The sequence below is a fragment of the Tachyglossus aculeatus genome, chromosome 9 (genome assembly GCF_015852505.1).
Source record: "Tachyglossus aculeatus isolate mTacAcu1 chromosome 9, mTacAcu1.pri, whole genome shotgun sequence".
In the NCBI taxonomy this organism is placed as follows: domain Eukaryota; kingdom Metazoa; phylum Chordata; class Mammalia; order Monotremata; family Tachyglossidae; genus Tachyglossus; species Tachyglossus aculeatus.
Window position 1 is genome coordinate 54,125,703 of NC_052074.1, and position 13,987 is coordinate 54,139,689.

A 13,987-nucleotide genomic window follows, 5' to 3' on the forward strand; every position below is an offset into this window, starting at 1 on the left:
ATTCTAACTTAAAATCAATCAATCATATTTATTGAGCGCTTACTATGTGCAGAGCACTGTACTAAGCACTTGGGAAGTACAAGTTGGCAACATATAGAGACAGTCCCTACCCAACATTGGGCTCACAGTCTAAAATCCAGTACATAAAGGCCCCAAAATCTAAATTGTTCAATTGAATCTAAACACATTGAACACATTGAACTAAATGATCTAGATTTTAGATTCAAAATCTAAAATGTTGAAGCTTAAGACACAGTTTTAAGGAACCAATTGTATCATAAATCTGAGGACTTCCGGTATAGCAACCGAAGGACAAGCTCACCCGAAGGATAGGTTGCCTGCACAAAAGTGTTTTTTGTTCAATGGCTGTACACCATTATGTTGTATATTGAGATGGAGTGTAATTATTAAGGATGGAGCCAAGAAGCTTGTTGTCCTCTCTCTCATCAGATAGTATTTGTGGTGTTCATTAAGCGCTTAGTATGTGTCAAGCAGTGTTCTAAGCGCTGGAGTAGTTATGTTATTCAAATTGGACCCAGTCCCTGTCCCACAAAGTGTTCACAGAATAAGAAGGCAGAACAGGTGAGGAATCTTGAGGCACAGAGAAGTTGTGAAATGCCCAAGGTCACACAGCAGGCAAGTGATGGAGCTGGGATTAGAACCCAGGTCCTCCGACTCCCAGGTCCTAGCTCTTTTCACTGGGCCACACTGCTCCTCAACTTTGGACAAAGTTAAGACTCTCCATGGGACCTGCTCAAGGAATGATCCTGGAGCTCCAGATTTGATCCGTGAGAACAGAGTAAGGGAAGAAACTTGCCAATCCACTCTCTTCCTACTCACTGCCATTGCTTTTATGATTATTTTTAAACTGTGAGCCCACTGTTGGGTAGGGACTGTCTCTATATGTTGCCAATTTGTACTTCCCAAGTGCTTAGTACAGTGCCTTGCACATAGTAAGCGCTCAATAAATGCGATTGATGATTAGTGGGGTGGGGATCTGTGCCAGAAGGCACTCTGATGGATTGCAGGGAGCAGTGAGTTCCAGAGGTAATTAATAATAATAAATAATGGTATCTGTTAAGCTCTTGCTATGTGCCAGGCATTGTACTACGTGCTGGGGTGGACACAAGCAAATCGAGGTGGACGAAGTCCCTGTCCAACTCATGTGGGGCTGGCTCACAGTCTCAATCCCCGTTGTATAGATGAGGTAGCCGGGGCACAGAGAAGTTAAATGACTTCATTCATTCATTCATTCATTCATTCATTCAGTCGTATTTATTGACTTCAGAAAGGAGAGCTCCACAATTTCCCTTACAACCTATCCCAGCTTTAAAGAATGGGATTTATTTCATGCCCAACTTGGTATATTAATAAATATCTGTGATAACTAATACACTTGAAAGCAAAGAGACACCTTCACCAGAATTTGATATAACAATAATAATAATAATAATAGCATTTATTAAGCACTTACTATGCGCAAAGCACTGTTCTAAGCGCTGGGGAGGTTACAAGGAGATCAGGTTGTCCCACAGGGGGGCTCACAGTCTTAATCCCCATTTTACAGGGTTACAAGGAGATCAGTTTTCCCATGGGGGGCTCACAGTCTTAATCCCCATTTTACAGATGAGGAAACTGAGGCCCAGGGAAGTTAAGCGACTTGCCCAAAGGCACACAGCTGACAGTTGGCAGAGCCGGGATTTGAACCCATGACCTGTGACTCCAAAGCCCATGCTCTTTCCTCTGAGCCACGCTGTATGAACCTTGTTCTAAGCTGTGCCCCAGCACCGTGCGCCTCAGACCTGGTCCACTGTTCAACAAAGTCAGGAGGGAGCTTGATCTTACTTATTGAGCTGGGAGCCAGCTTGAATGGAAAGCCGGGGCTGTTTGTGTTACCCTTCTCTTCCCAACCTTAGAATCCCAAAATAGGGGTAGCAGGGTATCACAGATGTTCCCCCATCCCAATCCCATCCCAGGATGTCACCTTTTCTGCTTGGCCTATTCTAATTTGGTCCATCCAGCGTACTAGCTCTCCACCCCTATCAGCAATTGTACGATAAGCCACAGTTGGGTTGAACGGTTCTGCTCCTCTTAAAAGTGTTAGCAGGAGGGGTCAGTTTGTGTAAGTGATCCTCACTGGAGTTGGAACTACAAGAACTGATGGTACACAGTGGTCACGCTGAATCAAGCAATAAGCTGCACACCCACTAGGACTCTCCATCATTTCTATTGCCAGAGAACCTCCTACTGTCCTTGACTTTCTCATACATATTGTATGGATGACTGAGTTATTTTTTTTGTGTGTGTGTGTAATATATACAAAGAGAGAGAGAGATAATTTTTCCCTTTAACAAACACAGCATACTGTAGGAAAGATTGTTAAGCATTCCCTAATGAAAGATAGTCAAACTTTCTATGAGCATGCAAAATACTATTCAAGTTAACTGTCCTGATCCTTAATTCTCAGACCACAGATTCTCAAGAACGATTCTGAACCAAAGTTACCTTGAGCTAAGCTTGACTGCAAATAATAAGGCTGTCATTAATTTGAGAATAACACCATTTTCCTCCTCTCTTCTCTCACTCCCTTCTGCACTGCTCTTACTTGCTCCTTCATTCATCCCCCCTCCCAGCCCCACAGCACATATGTATATTTCTGTGTATATCTGTAATTTATTTATATTAATGTCTGTCTCCTCCTCTAGAGTGTGAGCTCGTTGTGGGCAGGAGTATGTCTGTTTGTTGTTATATCATACTCTCCCGAAAGCTTAGCACGGTGCTTTGCACATGATAAGTGTTCAATAAATATGATTGAATTTCTAAATTCCATTTATGACTACATACCTGTCTTTCACTAAAAGGCAGTCACAATAATATTTTACTTAACATGAATGGAATTTAAGACCCACAGTTTTCAATATAATTGAATTACATTATTGTAAAATCGTTTGAAAAAATTAAGAGGGTGGGGTTAATAAAATTGTGCCGCCAAAATGATGTGTTATTATTCTTGATATTATTTTGACAAAGTAGCTTCTGAATGGCCAGCCGAAGAGATTGACTGCAAGCAAGGGAATCAGAAGAGACATTATGTGGAAATACTGATGCAAAAATTTTAAGAAATGTGGCCCAGCTATAGAATTATGGGAAGGAGGAGTAATTGGACTACTCATTGTACATTGGATTTTTCAGTTATAGCTGCGTATATAGATGGTGTAGCATCCTCATTGTCGACCATGTGTGTTGAGCTCCTTCTGGTGCAGAACAGTATGCTAAGTGCTCCGGCAGTGTCGAAGAAAATCTCCCTGTTCTCAAAAGCTTCCACGGCACCAGGTCAATTCCTTTGTTTTTGAAGGCAAAGGAAGCTGTTGTAATGTAGGACACTAATTCCCTACAAAGATAATTTTACTGGGGAGTTGTGAAAGAATGACTATATCCCAAGAACACCCACTGAAGAGCTAGCTCTCTTATACCATGATACAGTGAGATACTGATTCTCCCGCTGCTTGGTGTTGCTTCCTAGAAGCGAGTTAGGCACTTCAGAAAGAGCATTAACCCTCCAAGACCACCGGAGAACCAACTGTGGGATTGCTTCAGGGTGAGCAAAATTTAGGCAGCAATGCACTAAACAGTCAAATAAATGATGCCCTCCTTCCAGAGTGCTTAATTTTTCAGGTCATACCTTTTGACACTGAGAGAATCGGGTCCACCCTTAATGACAGTTAATATTAACAAAATATACATGGGGGAAAATCGTACTATTTTATCCAAATGATATAGGCTTTCATTTTTAAAAAGAAAAAAAACTGCTTTTGTTTTTCAGAAACCCTCCTCCAACCTTACTTCATCCGGAAAAATGGTGCAGGGGATTCAACCACTTTATTGCCCAGTGAGTACCTCTTCCATTAACGTTTACTCTTTCAGAAATGGTTATATAAACCCAAACTGTTGAGTCCATGTGGCACTCTAGACTTGTTAGGCCTACAGGGAAGGTATAGCAGTAAATGTATTCCAGCGAAAGATAGAAGACAGTTCTCTGGGAAGTGAAAATAAGTAATCCAATTAGACATTTTTCCGCAGTTTTCTCCTTAAGGGAATCCTTTGTCCCAGGAAAATCCGTTTATCAAATCCTTTGGCTCATGGCAAAACTTTGTAAAAGTGAAGTTTGATATCTACACCCAGGCTTCCTCCAGCTGATCGGGTGATCCATCGTGGAAAGAAGTGCTTCTGGATGTGATCTCAAAACAGCTCACTTTTTTACAATTCCGAACAAGGCAGAAAGTAGTACACATCCTTAAAGTTGACTAATAGAGAAAGACTCACTGAAGTATTTTACTTTTCAAAGTGTACTTTGTAATTACCCAAAGTATTACTAGCAATACCCCAAAGTTTCCTTCGACCATATCCAGTCCTTCAGCAAAGAAGGGAATTAAGGCTCATTCGGGGGTGAGAACTATTGGCCCACTGCTGTATTTAAGAAGTCCTATTATGAGGTTAACTTTTTATTTTAGGAAACCTAAGATGCATATTTTAATGCTATTTTGCATGAATCAGTATATATGTATTTGCATATCTTTTCATGTCCTGTCTTTAAAAGTGCTGTTTCATTGTGAAAAAAAGTTGTATAAAAGCTATTGCAAGTTTTTTTTAAACCCTTTAAAGACTCCTGGAAGAGAAGGGGTCAATAGTGGCTTTTGGAGAAGGGGGAAACAACTTCTGTGGTTAATAGTAGTAGGAATAATAATAAAGGGTTATTCCGCTAATCGTTAGGGGGTTGGGACCATATGTGTTGCTTCTTGTATGCTTCCACAAGTGTTTTGTACAGTTTTCTGCAAAAAATTAGGCACTCACTAAATGTTATTGATGGTGATGGCAAATTATTAGTAATTTGCAGCCGTATATAACTTTATAGCTGCTTAAATCGGACTAACCACAGAAACAATTTTGACTTGCCTAGTCTTCATTTAACATGTCCCTTGATTAACTTTGAAAACCTAGGACCTCTAAGGTGTGCACGTATTGTGCTGGCCTCTTGGGTGCTTTTAATAAGCTTTTGAAGCTGGGGAGAGCGATTAGCTGTTGGGTATGAAGTGGGAGGGAGTTCCAGGCCAGAGGCAGGTTGAGAATGTGTCACGAGCAAGACAGACAAGATCAAGGTACAATGAGTACATTGGATTTCATTGCTAACGTTAGGTGGCTGCTTAAATTTGTGATTGATCCTGGCAGTTTTGACCCAAAACAGAATTTGCAACCATAAAATTATCAAAGAAAAATACTCCTGGTGCATGCAGACACAGCCAAAATGTCATTCATCACCACAGCGTTCTTTGAGGAATGGTTTCCGTGCGTCACTCGAATCCACCTGCTGTTTACACAGTAACCCATATTGCAAAGTGATGAAGCATACCAAGTGATCGAGGTAGAAACTGTGGAGATGCAACAACTTCACCAACTTTTCCAAACGAGTACGGGGAAAGCGAGTAAGGAGGAATTCCGTGCCATACAGACTCGTTTCCAGGCCTTTTTATTTGGCGAGGGTGACAGACTCTTTTAAAGAATAAGGAAAACATCAAGCTGCACAGCGGTGAACCATTAGCCATTAGTGATAATTGCCTCATTTATATGAGTTAGTTATGCATTTGTCAATGCATGACTCATGACAGCTTAGTTATGATAAATTAAAAGCAATGATTGTATAAATTCCATACTGCCCTTTATCCATATGCTAAGACCTTGCTTGATGTTTCTGTCACCTCTGTGATGAGTGGTTGGCTTTGTCGCAATTTCATTATCTGTGTCTTTCCTGATGGCAGAAGTCATTTGCATAACAAGCTTATCTGGTTCAAGTACTGGTCCAGACCTCTGTAGTGACACGTCGCCTCAATTCTGCTCTAGCGTTTTGATTTCAGCTCTATAGATAAAATGATTTCCTTACAGCCAACCCGAGGATTTCGTGATCCAAAATGTAATTTTTCCATTTTTCTTATTTGAACTAATTGCTGGGCCTGCTAAAGGATAGTAAAGTGTTTTCTCGCTTAGAGGCTTCTCTGTGTCCTGCATTTTCCCATGCCTCTGATTTTTGCTTCTCTAGTTTTATCAGGAAACAGATTCTGGCCTTGTTCTCACAACTGTCTCTCAAACTGATTGCAGACAATGGCGATAGATTGCTTTTGTCAAAGGTGAAGCCCATTGAAAACAAGCATAAGTGGAATATTGATGATCTGGGCCAAACCATGCCAAGAACAAGCCTAATTTTACACTGACTGTTTATTTGTGCAGCAGTGATGGCACAAACACAGCCAGCCTGCTCCACCAGAGTTTAGGCTTGTTCATTTGGGCCAGTCCAGTTGACTGATTTGTATAGTTAACATCACTGAAAAGCTTCAGTACTCAGTTGTGAAATCGTAAGGCAGAATTTCCTCTCCAAATAACATCTTAACAGGCAACCAAGTTTCAACAGGGCTTTAAAAAATTGCATCGAATGTTAACTGGAGAACTACTGCAAGTGATGAACATTTACATATGTTCATTCCATTAAAATTAAACCTCGGGTCTGAAACGTTCACGTCCTTTCTTGGCTAGGACTGCTTATAAGGCTAAACATCTTCGTTGTTTTTCTTCACATCGATTTTATGTTCCCTAAAGACGACAATTGATATCTGGTAGCCTTTACCAATTTGTAGTTTCCAGGCCTTGCCTTCAAAAGGCAATAAGTAACACATTTAGCAAATGTAAATTCTTTTACTCTCCTGAATATTCTTGGCATATTAAGTCTGGAGGGGGCAATAGGTGTTAATATTCAGTGCTTAGAACAGTGCTTTGCACATAGTAAGTGCTTAACAAATATCATTATTATCATTATTATTATATGCTGCTGAAGCAGAAGGATACAATAAGCTTTGTTTACTTTTTATCTCAAATTGGTAATTTAAATGAAAATGAGCAGTGGTATCTCCAGTGACAGACCCTCTCCTTTTAAATTTATGTAGCTAATGATTGGTTATTATGGTTCCTTGAGTTAATTAGTAACTCTTGAGCTATAGGGAATTAGTGAATTAATTGAAACCCAGGGATAGTAAGCCCCCAAAATAAAAATCGTAGGATTTTTAAGACATAAAACACTTCCCTTAACCTGTAATGTTTTATTCAGACAGTTGTAAATGCAATCCAAAGGCTGTCTAGTTTTGAAAAATTGAATTCTTTGTTTTCTATGAGATGAACGAATTCAGCTATAGGGTTTCAAGGTTGAATTTCACTACAGAGACTAATGTAGATCAGCTAATAGATCATCTGTTATCTATTATCTATTCAAGAGAAGAAGCGTGGCTAAGAAGAGCAGCGTGGCTCAGTGGAAAGAGCCCGGGCTTTGGAGTCAGAGGTCATGGGTTCAAATCCTGGCTCCGCCAATTGTCAGCTGTGTGACTTTGGGCAAGTCGCTTGACTTCTCTGTGCCTCAGTTCCCTCATCTGTAATATGGGGGTTAAGATTGTGAGCCCCCCGTGGGACAACCCGATCACCTTGTAACCTCCCCAGTGCTTAGAACAGTGCTTTGCACATAGTAAGTGCTTAATAAATGCCATCATTATTATTATTATCTAGAGACTCTAAGGGCCTTATTTTTATTTCACTTAGGCCCCATTTATAAACTCAGCTGACTACAGATTACATTTTCTTATACTGTAAACTAAGAAGTGGTTAAGCGTGACTGGAGACTCAACAAGACTGAACACTTACATCAGAGAAATGCTACTTTTTTCCTTCGATCAATAGCATTTTATTGAGTATCTTCTGTGTACAGAGCACTCTATTACACATAATCTGTACCTTCAAAGACCTACAGTCTTGTGGGGAGACAGACACGTAAATTTTACAGGGTGAAGTATTAGCATATATAAAATATACACCTAAATGCTAAGGGAGCTATGAGTTCTTAGTGCTTAGGTGGCCCTGAAGAGCTGAAGTGGCCATTGAGGGGAGATGACAGATCAATCAGGGAGAGCCTCCCGGAGGAGATATGCTATCAGAAGGACTTTGATAGTGGAGAAGGAAAGGTTCCATTGGATATGAAGTGGGAGGGCAGCAGCAGGAGGGATGAGGATGAGGCACAGTGAATAGGTTATTTTGAGAGCGAACAAGACTGGGGTGGAGTGGGACTAGGAGGAAGAGAGATGATTGAGTGCTCCAAAGCCATTGCACGGGAGTTTCTATTTGATGTGAAGAAGAATTGGCAACCATTGGCGATTTTGGAGAAGTAGGGAGATTTGTGCAGAATGGTGTTTTAGAAAAATGATTTGGGAAGCAGGGTGAAGTGTGACCTGGAGAAGAGAGACAAGGCAGGGAGATCAAGAACAAGCAGTGTGGGTTAGTGGAAAGAGCATAGGCCCGAAAGGTGGGGGTTCTGGGTTCTAATCATCATCATCATCAATCGTATTTATTGAGCTCTTACTGTGTGCACAGCACTGTACTAAGCGCTTGGGAAGTACAAGTTGGCAACATATAGAGACAGTCCCTACCCAGCAGTGGGCTCACAGTCTAAAAGACTAATGGGTTCTAATCTCATCTCTGCCACTTACCTGCTGTGTGCCTGTTTCCTCAACTGTAAAATGGGGAGTAAAATAATAACTGCGGTATGCATTAAATGCTTTACTGTGTGCCAACCCCTCTGCCAAATGCTGGGATAGATGCAAGAGAATCATTGGGGCTCACAGTGTAAATAGGAAGGAGTAGGATTTAGTCCCTATTTTGCAGATGAGGAAACTGAGGCATGGAGAAACTAAGTGACTTACCCAGGGTCACACAGCAGACGAGTAGTAGAGCCAGGATTAGGACCCAGGGCCTCTGACTCTCAGGCCCATACTCTAAGCCACACTGATTCAATACCTCTTCTCCCACCTCTTTATTTTTTATGGTATTTGTGAAGCACTTACAGTGTGCCATGCACTGTACTGATACAAGCTAATCAGGTTGGCCACAGTCCCTGCCCCACATAGGGCTCACAATCTCAATTCCCATTTTACAGATGAGGGAACTGAGGCACAGAGAAGTTGCTTAAAATTTATTTAACTTGTCCAGAGTCGCGCAGCCTGCAAGTGACAGGGTGGGATTAGAACCCAGGTCCTTCTGACTCCCAGCCCGTGCTGTACCCACTACACCCCACTGCTTCTCACTAGGCCATGCTGCTTCTGCTTTAGACTGTGAGCCCCATGTGAGACAGGGATTGTGTCCAACCTGATCATAGTGCTTAGTACAGTGCTTGTCACATAGTAAGCCCTTAACAAATAACACAATTATTACGATTAGATCAGCAAAGAGACTGAAGTAATAGTCAAGCTGGGATATATGACAAGTGCCTGAACCAGCATGGTGGCCATTTGGATGGATGGGAAAGGCAGGATCCTGGAAACATTGTGGAGGAAGATCTGACCAGATTTGTTGACTGACTGAATATGGGGGTTGAAAGAGAGGGAGAAGTCAAAGACTATGATCCTTGACTTCTCCCTTCGTTTCAACCCACATATTCAGGTAGTCAGTCTGTTCAGGGGAAGAGAGGATGGTGGTGGTGTTGATGTAATGAGGAAGGCAGGAGGAGGAAAGGATATGGGAGGGATGATAAGGAGTTTAGTTTTGGACATATTGAACTTAGAGTGCTGATGGCACATCGATAAAATCAAGAAATCATATTTAATGAGTGCTTACTGTATGCAGATCACTGTGCTAAACACCTGGGAGAGTACAACACATCAGTATAACAGACATATTCCCTGCCCACAATGAGCTTACAGTCTAGAGATGTCGCGGAGGCAGAACAACATTTGGGAACGCAAAGGAAATAGGTCAGGGTTAGTGAGGTGGATCAGTATTCATTCCTGTAGAGGTAGTGCTTTAAATTGGTTGTCAGGAGGATTGTAGGGAAGGAAGCCCTGGGATAGAAAGGAAGTGAAGGGGGTGATTTGGGGGCTCACCCCTGATGATGTTGATTTTGCCAACCAAGTAGTTGGCGAGGACATTGGGTGAGGAAGAAGGGATGGACACTGGGGAATATGGAATAGGTGGTGGAGACAGTGGTCATTGGAGTCGATAAGGGAGGAGAAGTAATGTTCTTCAGCAGAGGAGAGGGCAGAGTTGCAGCAAGTAGGGCTGAATATGAAGTGGCTGAAATTGGCCTGGTGCCTGGATTTCTCTCTATAGCTTTCTGCAGTACAAGCAGAGGAAACTTTCTATGAAGGTGATCAGGGGCTAGGTTTTGCTGGTGCAAGATCAGCGGAGGGTTGAGGGCAGAGGGAGTTGAATTTGGCAGAAAGGATGCAGTGGAAGAGAGAGGAGGCTGAGCAGAGAGTCCAAATGAGGGTATAGCCTGGCATAAATAGTGGGTTCTAGAGATTGGAGATCTCTGTGAAGGGAAAGAACAGTTTTTCAGGGTAAGCAGTGTGGGGAGAGAAGGCAGATTAGGCTGTTGTGGGCAAAAAATGAGGTTTTCGAATCGGAGAAGTTAGAAACAGTACAGTGATTAATGATGGGAAGATTCAGTGTGTGTTGGGGAGTGGGTAAGGTGGATTGGAGCAGAAGGTCAGTGGAGTTAGAGTGAGAAGAAGCAGGTGACTGTGGGATCATCAGGAACATCCACCTGAATGTTGAAGTCCACAAATATCATTACAGGGAAGGAAAAGGAGAGCAGAAAGGAGTCAAAACTGCTCCAAAAAATTGGAGGTGGTGCAGGGATAATGTGTTGAGTAATCAATTAATTAATGATGGTATTAATTGTTTACTATGTGCCAGGCACTGTATTAAGCGCCGGGGTGGATACAAGCAAATCGAGTTGGACACAGTCCCTGTCGCATGTGGGGCTCACAGTCTCCATCCCCATTATACTGATGAGGTAACCGAGGTACAGAGAAGTGAAGTGACTTGCCCAAGGTCACACAGCAGACAAGTGGTGGAGCCTGAATTAGAACCCATGACCTTCAGACTCCCAGGGCCGTGCACTATCCACTATGCCATGGTGCTTGTACTACTTTTAGTAATTGTGTGGATGGTAGAGATGGATGACCGGGGACTTATTTTACTTGTACATATCTATTCTATTTATTTTATTTTGTTAGTATGTTTGGTTATGTTCTCTGTCTCCCCCTTTTAGACTGTGAGTCCACTGTTGGGTAGGGACTGTCTCTATATGTTGCCAGCTTGTACTTCCCAAGCGCTTAGTGCAGTGCTCTGCACACAGTAAGCGCTCAATAAATACGATTGATTGATTGACTTCAAGGAAGGGATGAGGGATGGAGAGCATGGGAAAGTGTGAAAGTGGCATTTGGGGGTGAAGAGCAGGTCATCTCTCCCTTCTTGGCTCATGAGTCCTGGGGAATCTTTTAGACTGTGAGCCCACTGTTGGGTAGAGACTGTCTCTATATGTTGCCAACTTGTACTTCCCAAGCGCTTAGTACAGTGCTCTGCACACAGGAAGCGCTCAATAAATACGATTGATGATGATGGAGTGGGAGAAGATGAGTCCCGCCTGAGAGAGAAAGTATCAGAGGAAACAGTATCATATGTAGTGAGTCGGGTCTCGATTATGGTGAAGAGTAGTGGCTGGGACACAAAGAGGTCAAGGTTGAAGGGGAATCAGTCTGCCCAAGATGGAGCATGAGTTCCACAGCCGCGTTTAAATGGGGTTGGGGGGTGGGAGGGAATAGTGCAAGGTGTGGGTGATAGTAGGTTGGGTGGGAGTGAGCTAAAAGAATTCATAGTACAGTGCTAAGCGCTTAGTACAGTGCTCTGCACATAGTAAGTGCTCAATAAATACGATTGATGATGATGATTGCTGGGGATGGGAGGTTGGGGTGTCAGTGAGAGAGCAGAACATGAATGTAGTGAGCTGGGAGTGGGGCCTTGTAGCTTCTAGACTTTGGTCCTAGTAGCCACAGCCGCCAGTGTCCTGAAGTGGAGTAGAGTAGGCACAGTCCATGAGGTTTCTGCATCAGAAAGGGCATGCGCCTGCTGATGTCAGGGAGATCAGTGTAGGCAGCAGGCCCTTCGTGGCCTTGCAGAAGGATTCGCTGATCCCGAGTGGATGCTGCTTTTCCAGAGATTGTGTAAGGGATGTAGAGTGGGGAAGAAACAAGGACTCGCCCCATGCCCCTGTCAAACAAGAGGAAAGACATAGAAAAGAAGGGTGAAAGGAGTGTTATGTAGTTGGGGAGAGGTAATGCGGAGCACCTGGATTTACTGCTGGAAACTGTTTTCAGGTCTTGCATAAATCAGGTAAGTAGGCATGTGTGAAAATGTGATGAATCCATGGATTTCGCGTTAGTACTCGTAAAGAAATGAGCTGGTAATGATTCACATGTGGTATTCTGTGAGACTGAGGGTGTACCTTAAATGTAATCCCCCCTCCACCACCCCCTCCAGAGTCTTGTGGCCGTCATCTACCGCCCCCGCCCCCCGGCCCCACCTCCAACTTCCTTAACGATTTTGACCCCTTTCTCACCTTCCTTCTCTCCTTTTCCATGGCCACTCTGATCCTCGGAGACTTCAGCATACACATGGATATCTCTGGTGACTCCTCTGCTGCCCGCCTTCTATCTCTCCTTGACGCTGCCAACCTCCTGCTCCACCCCACCTCACTCACTCACCAACTTGGTCACACCCTCGAACTCATCGTCTCCTACCGCTGCACTATCTCCACCCTCACTAACTCTGAAATCCCTCTCTCTGATCATGACCTACTCACCTGCCTCCTCACTCACACTCCTGTCCCCTGTAAATCTATATTACTACCTCACAGAGACCTCCGTTCTCTCAACCCCATCCATCTTTCTGAGCGCCTCACATCCCACCTTGCCTCCCTTTCCTCTCTACCCAATTTTAATGATCAGATTACTGCCCTCAACTCCACCCTCTCTACTCAGCTCAACTCGCTCGCTCCTTTTTCCCTTTGCCGCTCTCGTACCACTCACCCACAGCGTTGGATCACTGCCACTATCCGCCTCCTTCGCTCTTGTGCTCGAGCTGCTGGACGTTGCTGGCAAAAGTCTAAACACCAAGCCAACCTCATTCACTTCAAGTTTATCCTTTCCTGCCTTAACTCAGCCCTCTCCTCTGCCAGACAAAACTATTTCTCCTCCCTTATTGACACCCATGCCCATCATCCCCATCAGCTCTTCCGTACATTTAACTCCCTTCTCAGGCCCCCTGTTCCTCCCCCTCCTCCTTCCCTCACCCCCAATGATCTGGCCTCCTACTTCATTAGTAAAATTAACTCCATCAGATCTGAGCTCCCCAAAGTCGCTCCTCCCCCTTCTCCAACCCCCCTCCTCTCAACCCTCTCTGCTGCTCTCCCATCCTTCCCAGCAGTATCCTCAGATGAGATCTCCTACCTCGTGCTACTCCGGCCACCTGTGCTTCTGACCCCATTCCCTTTCATCTTACGAAATCTTTTTTCCCATCCCTCCTCCCCTCCTTAACTTCCATCTTCAACCGCTCACTCTCCACTGGTTCCTTCCCCTCTGCCTTCAAACATGCCTATGTCACCCCATCCTAAAAAAACCCTCTCTTGACCCCACCTCCGTTCTAGTTATTGCCCTATCTCCCTCCTACCATTCCTTTCCAAACTCCTTGAACGAGTCGTCTACACCCGCTGCCTCGAATTCCTCAACACCAACTCTCTCCTCGACCCCCTCCGATCTGACTTCCGTCCCCTACATTCCACGGAAACTGCCCTCTCAAAGGTCACCAATGACCTCCTGCTTGCCAAATCCAACGGCTCCTACTCTATCCTAATCCTCCTCGACCTCTCAGCTGCCTTCGACACTGTGGACCACCCCCTTCTCCTCAACACGCTATCCAACCTTGACTTCACAGACTCCGTCCTCTCCCGGTTCTCCTCTTACCTCTCCGGTTGTTCATTCTCAGTCTCCTTTGCGGGCTCCTCCTCCCCTTCCTATTCCCTTACTGTAGGGGTTCCTCAAGGGTCAGTTCTTGGTCCCCTTCTGTT

The 13,987-nt window shown here is 43.9% G+C and overlaps 1 protein-coding gene across 1 annotated transcript in view; it reads left to right on the forward strand.

Moving 5' to 3' along the window:
• Positions 1 to 13,987, forward strand: part of MYO3B (myosin IIIB) — a 304,584-nt gene that overhangs the window by 68,657 nt on the left and 221,940 nt on the right. Inside the window, exon 7 of the mRNA XM_038751211.1 lies at positions 3,824 to 3,889. Within this exon, the coding sequence (XP_038607139.1) occupies positions 3,824 to 3,889 (66 nt within the window). The remainder of the gene's footprint in view (positions 1 to 3,823; positions 3,890 to 13,987) is intronic.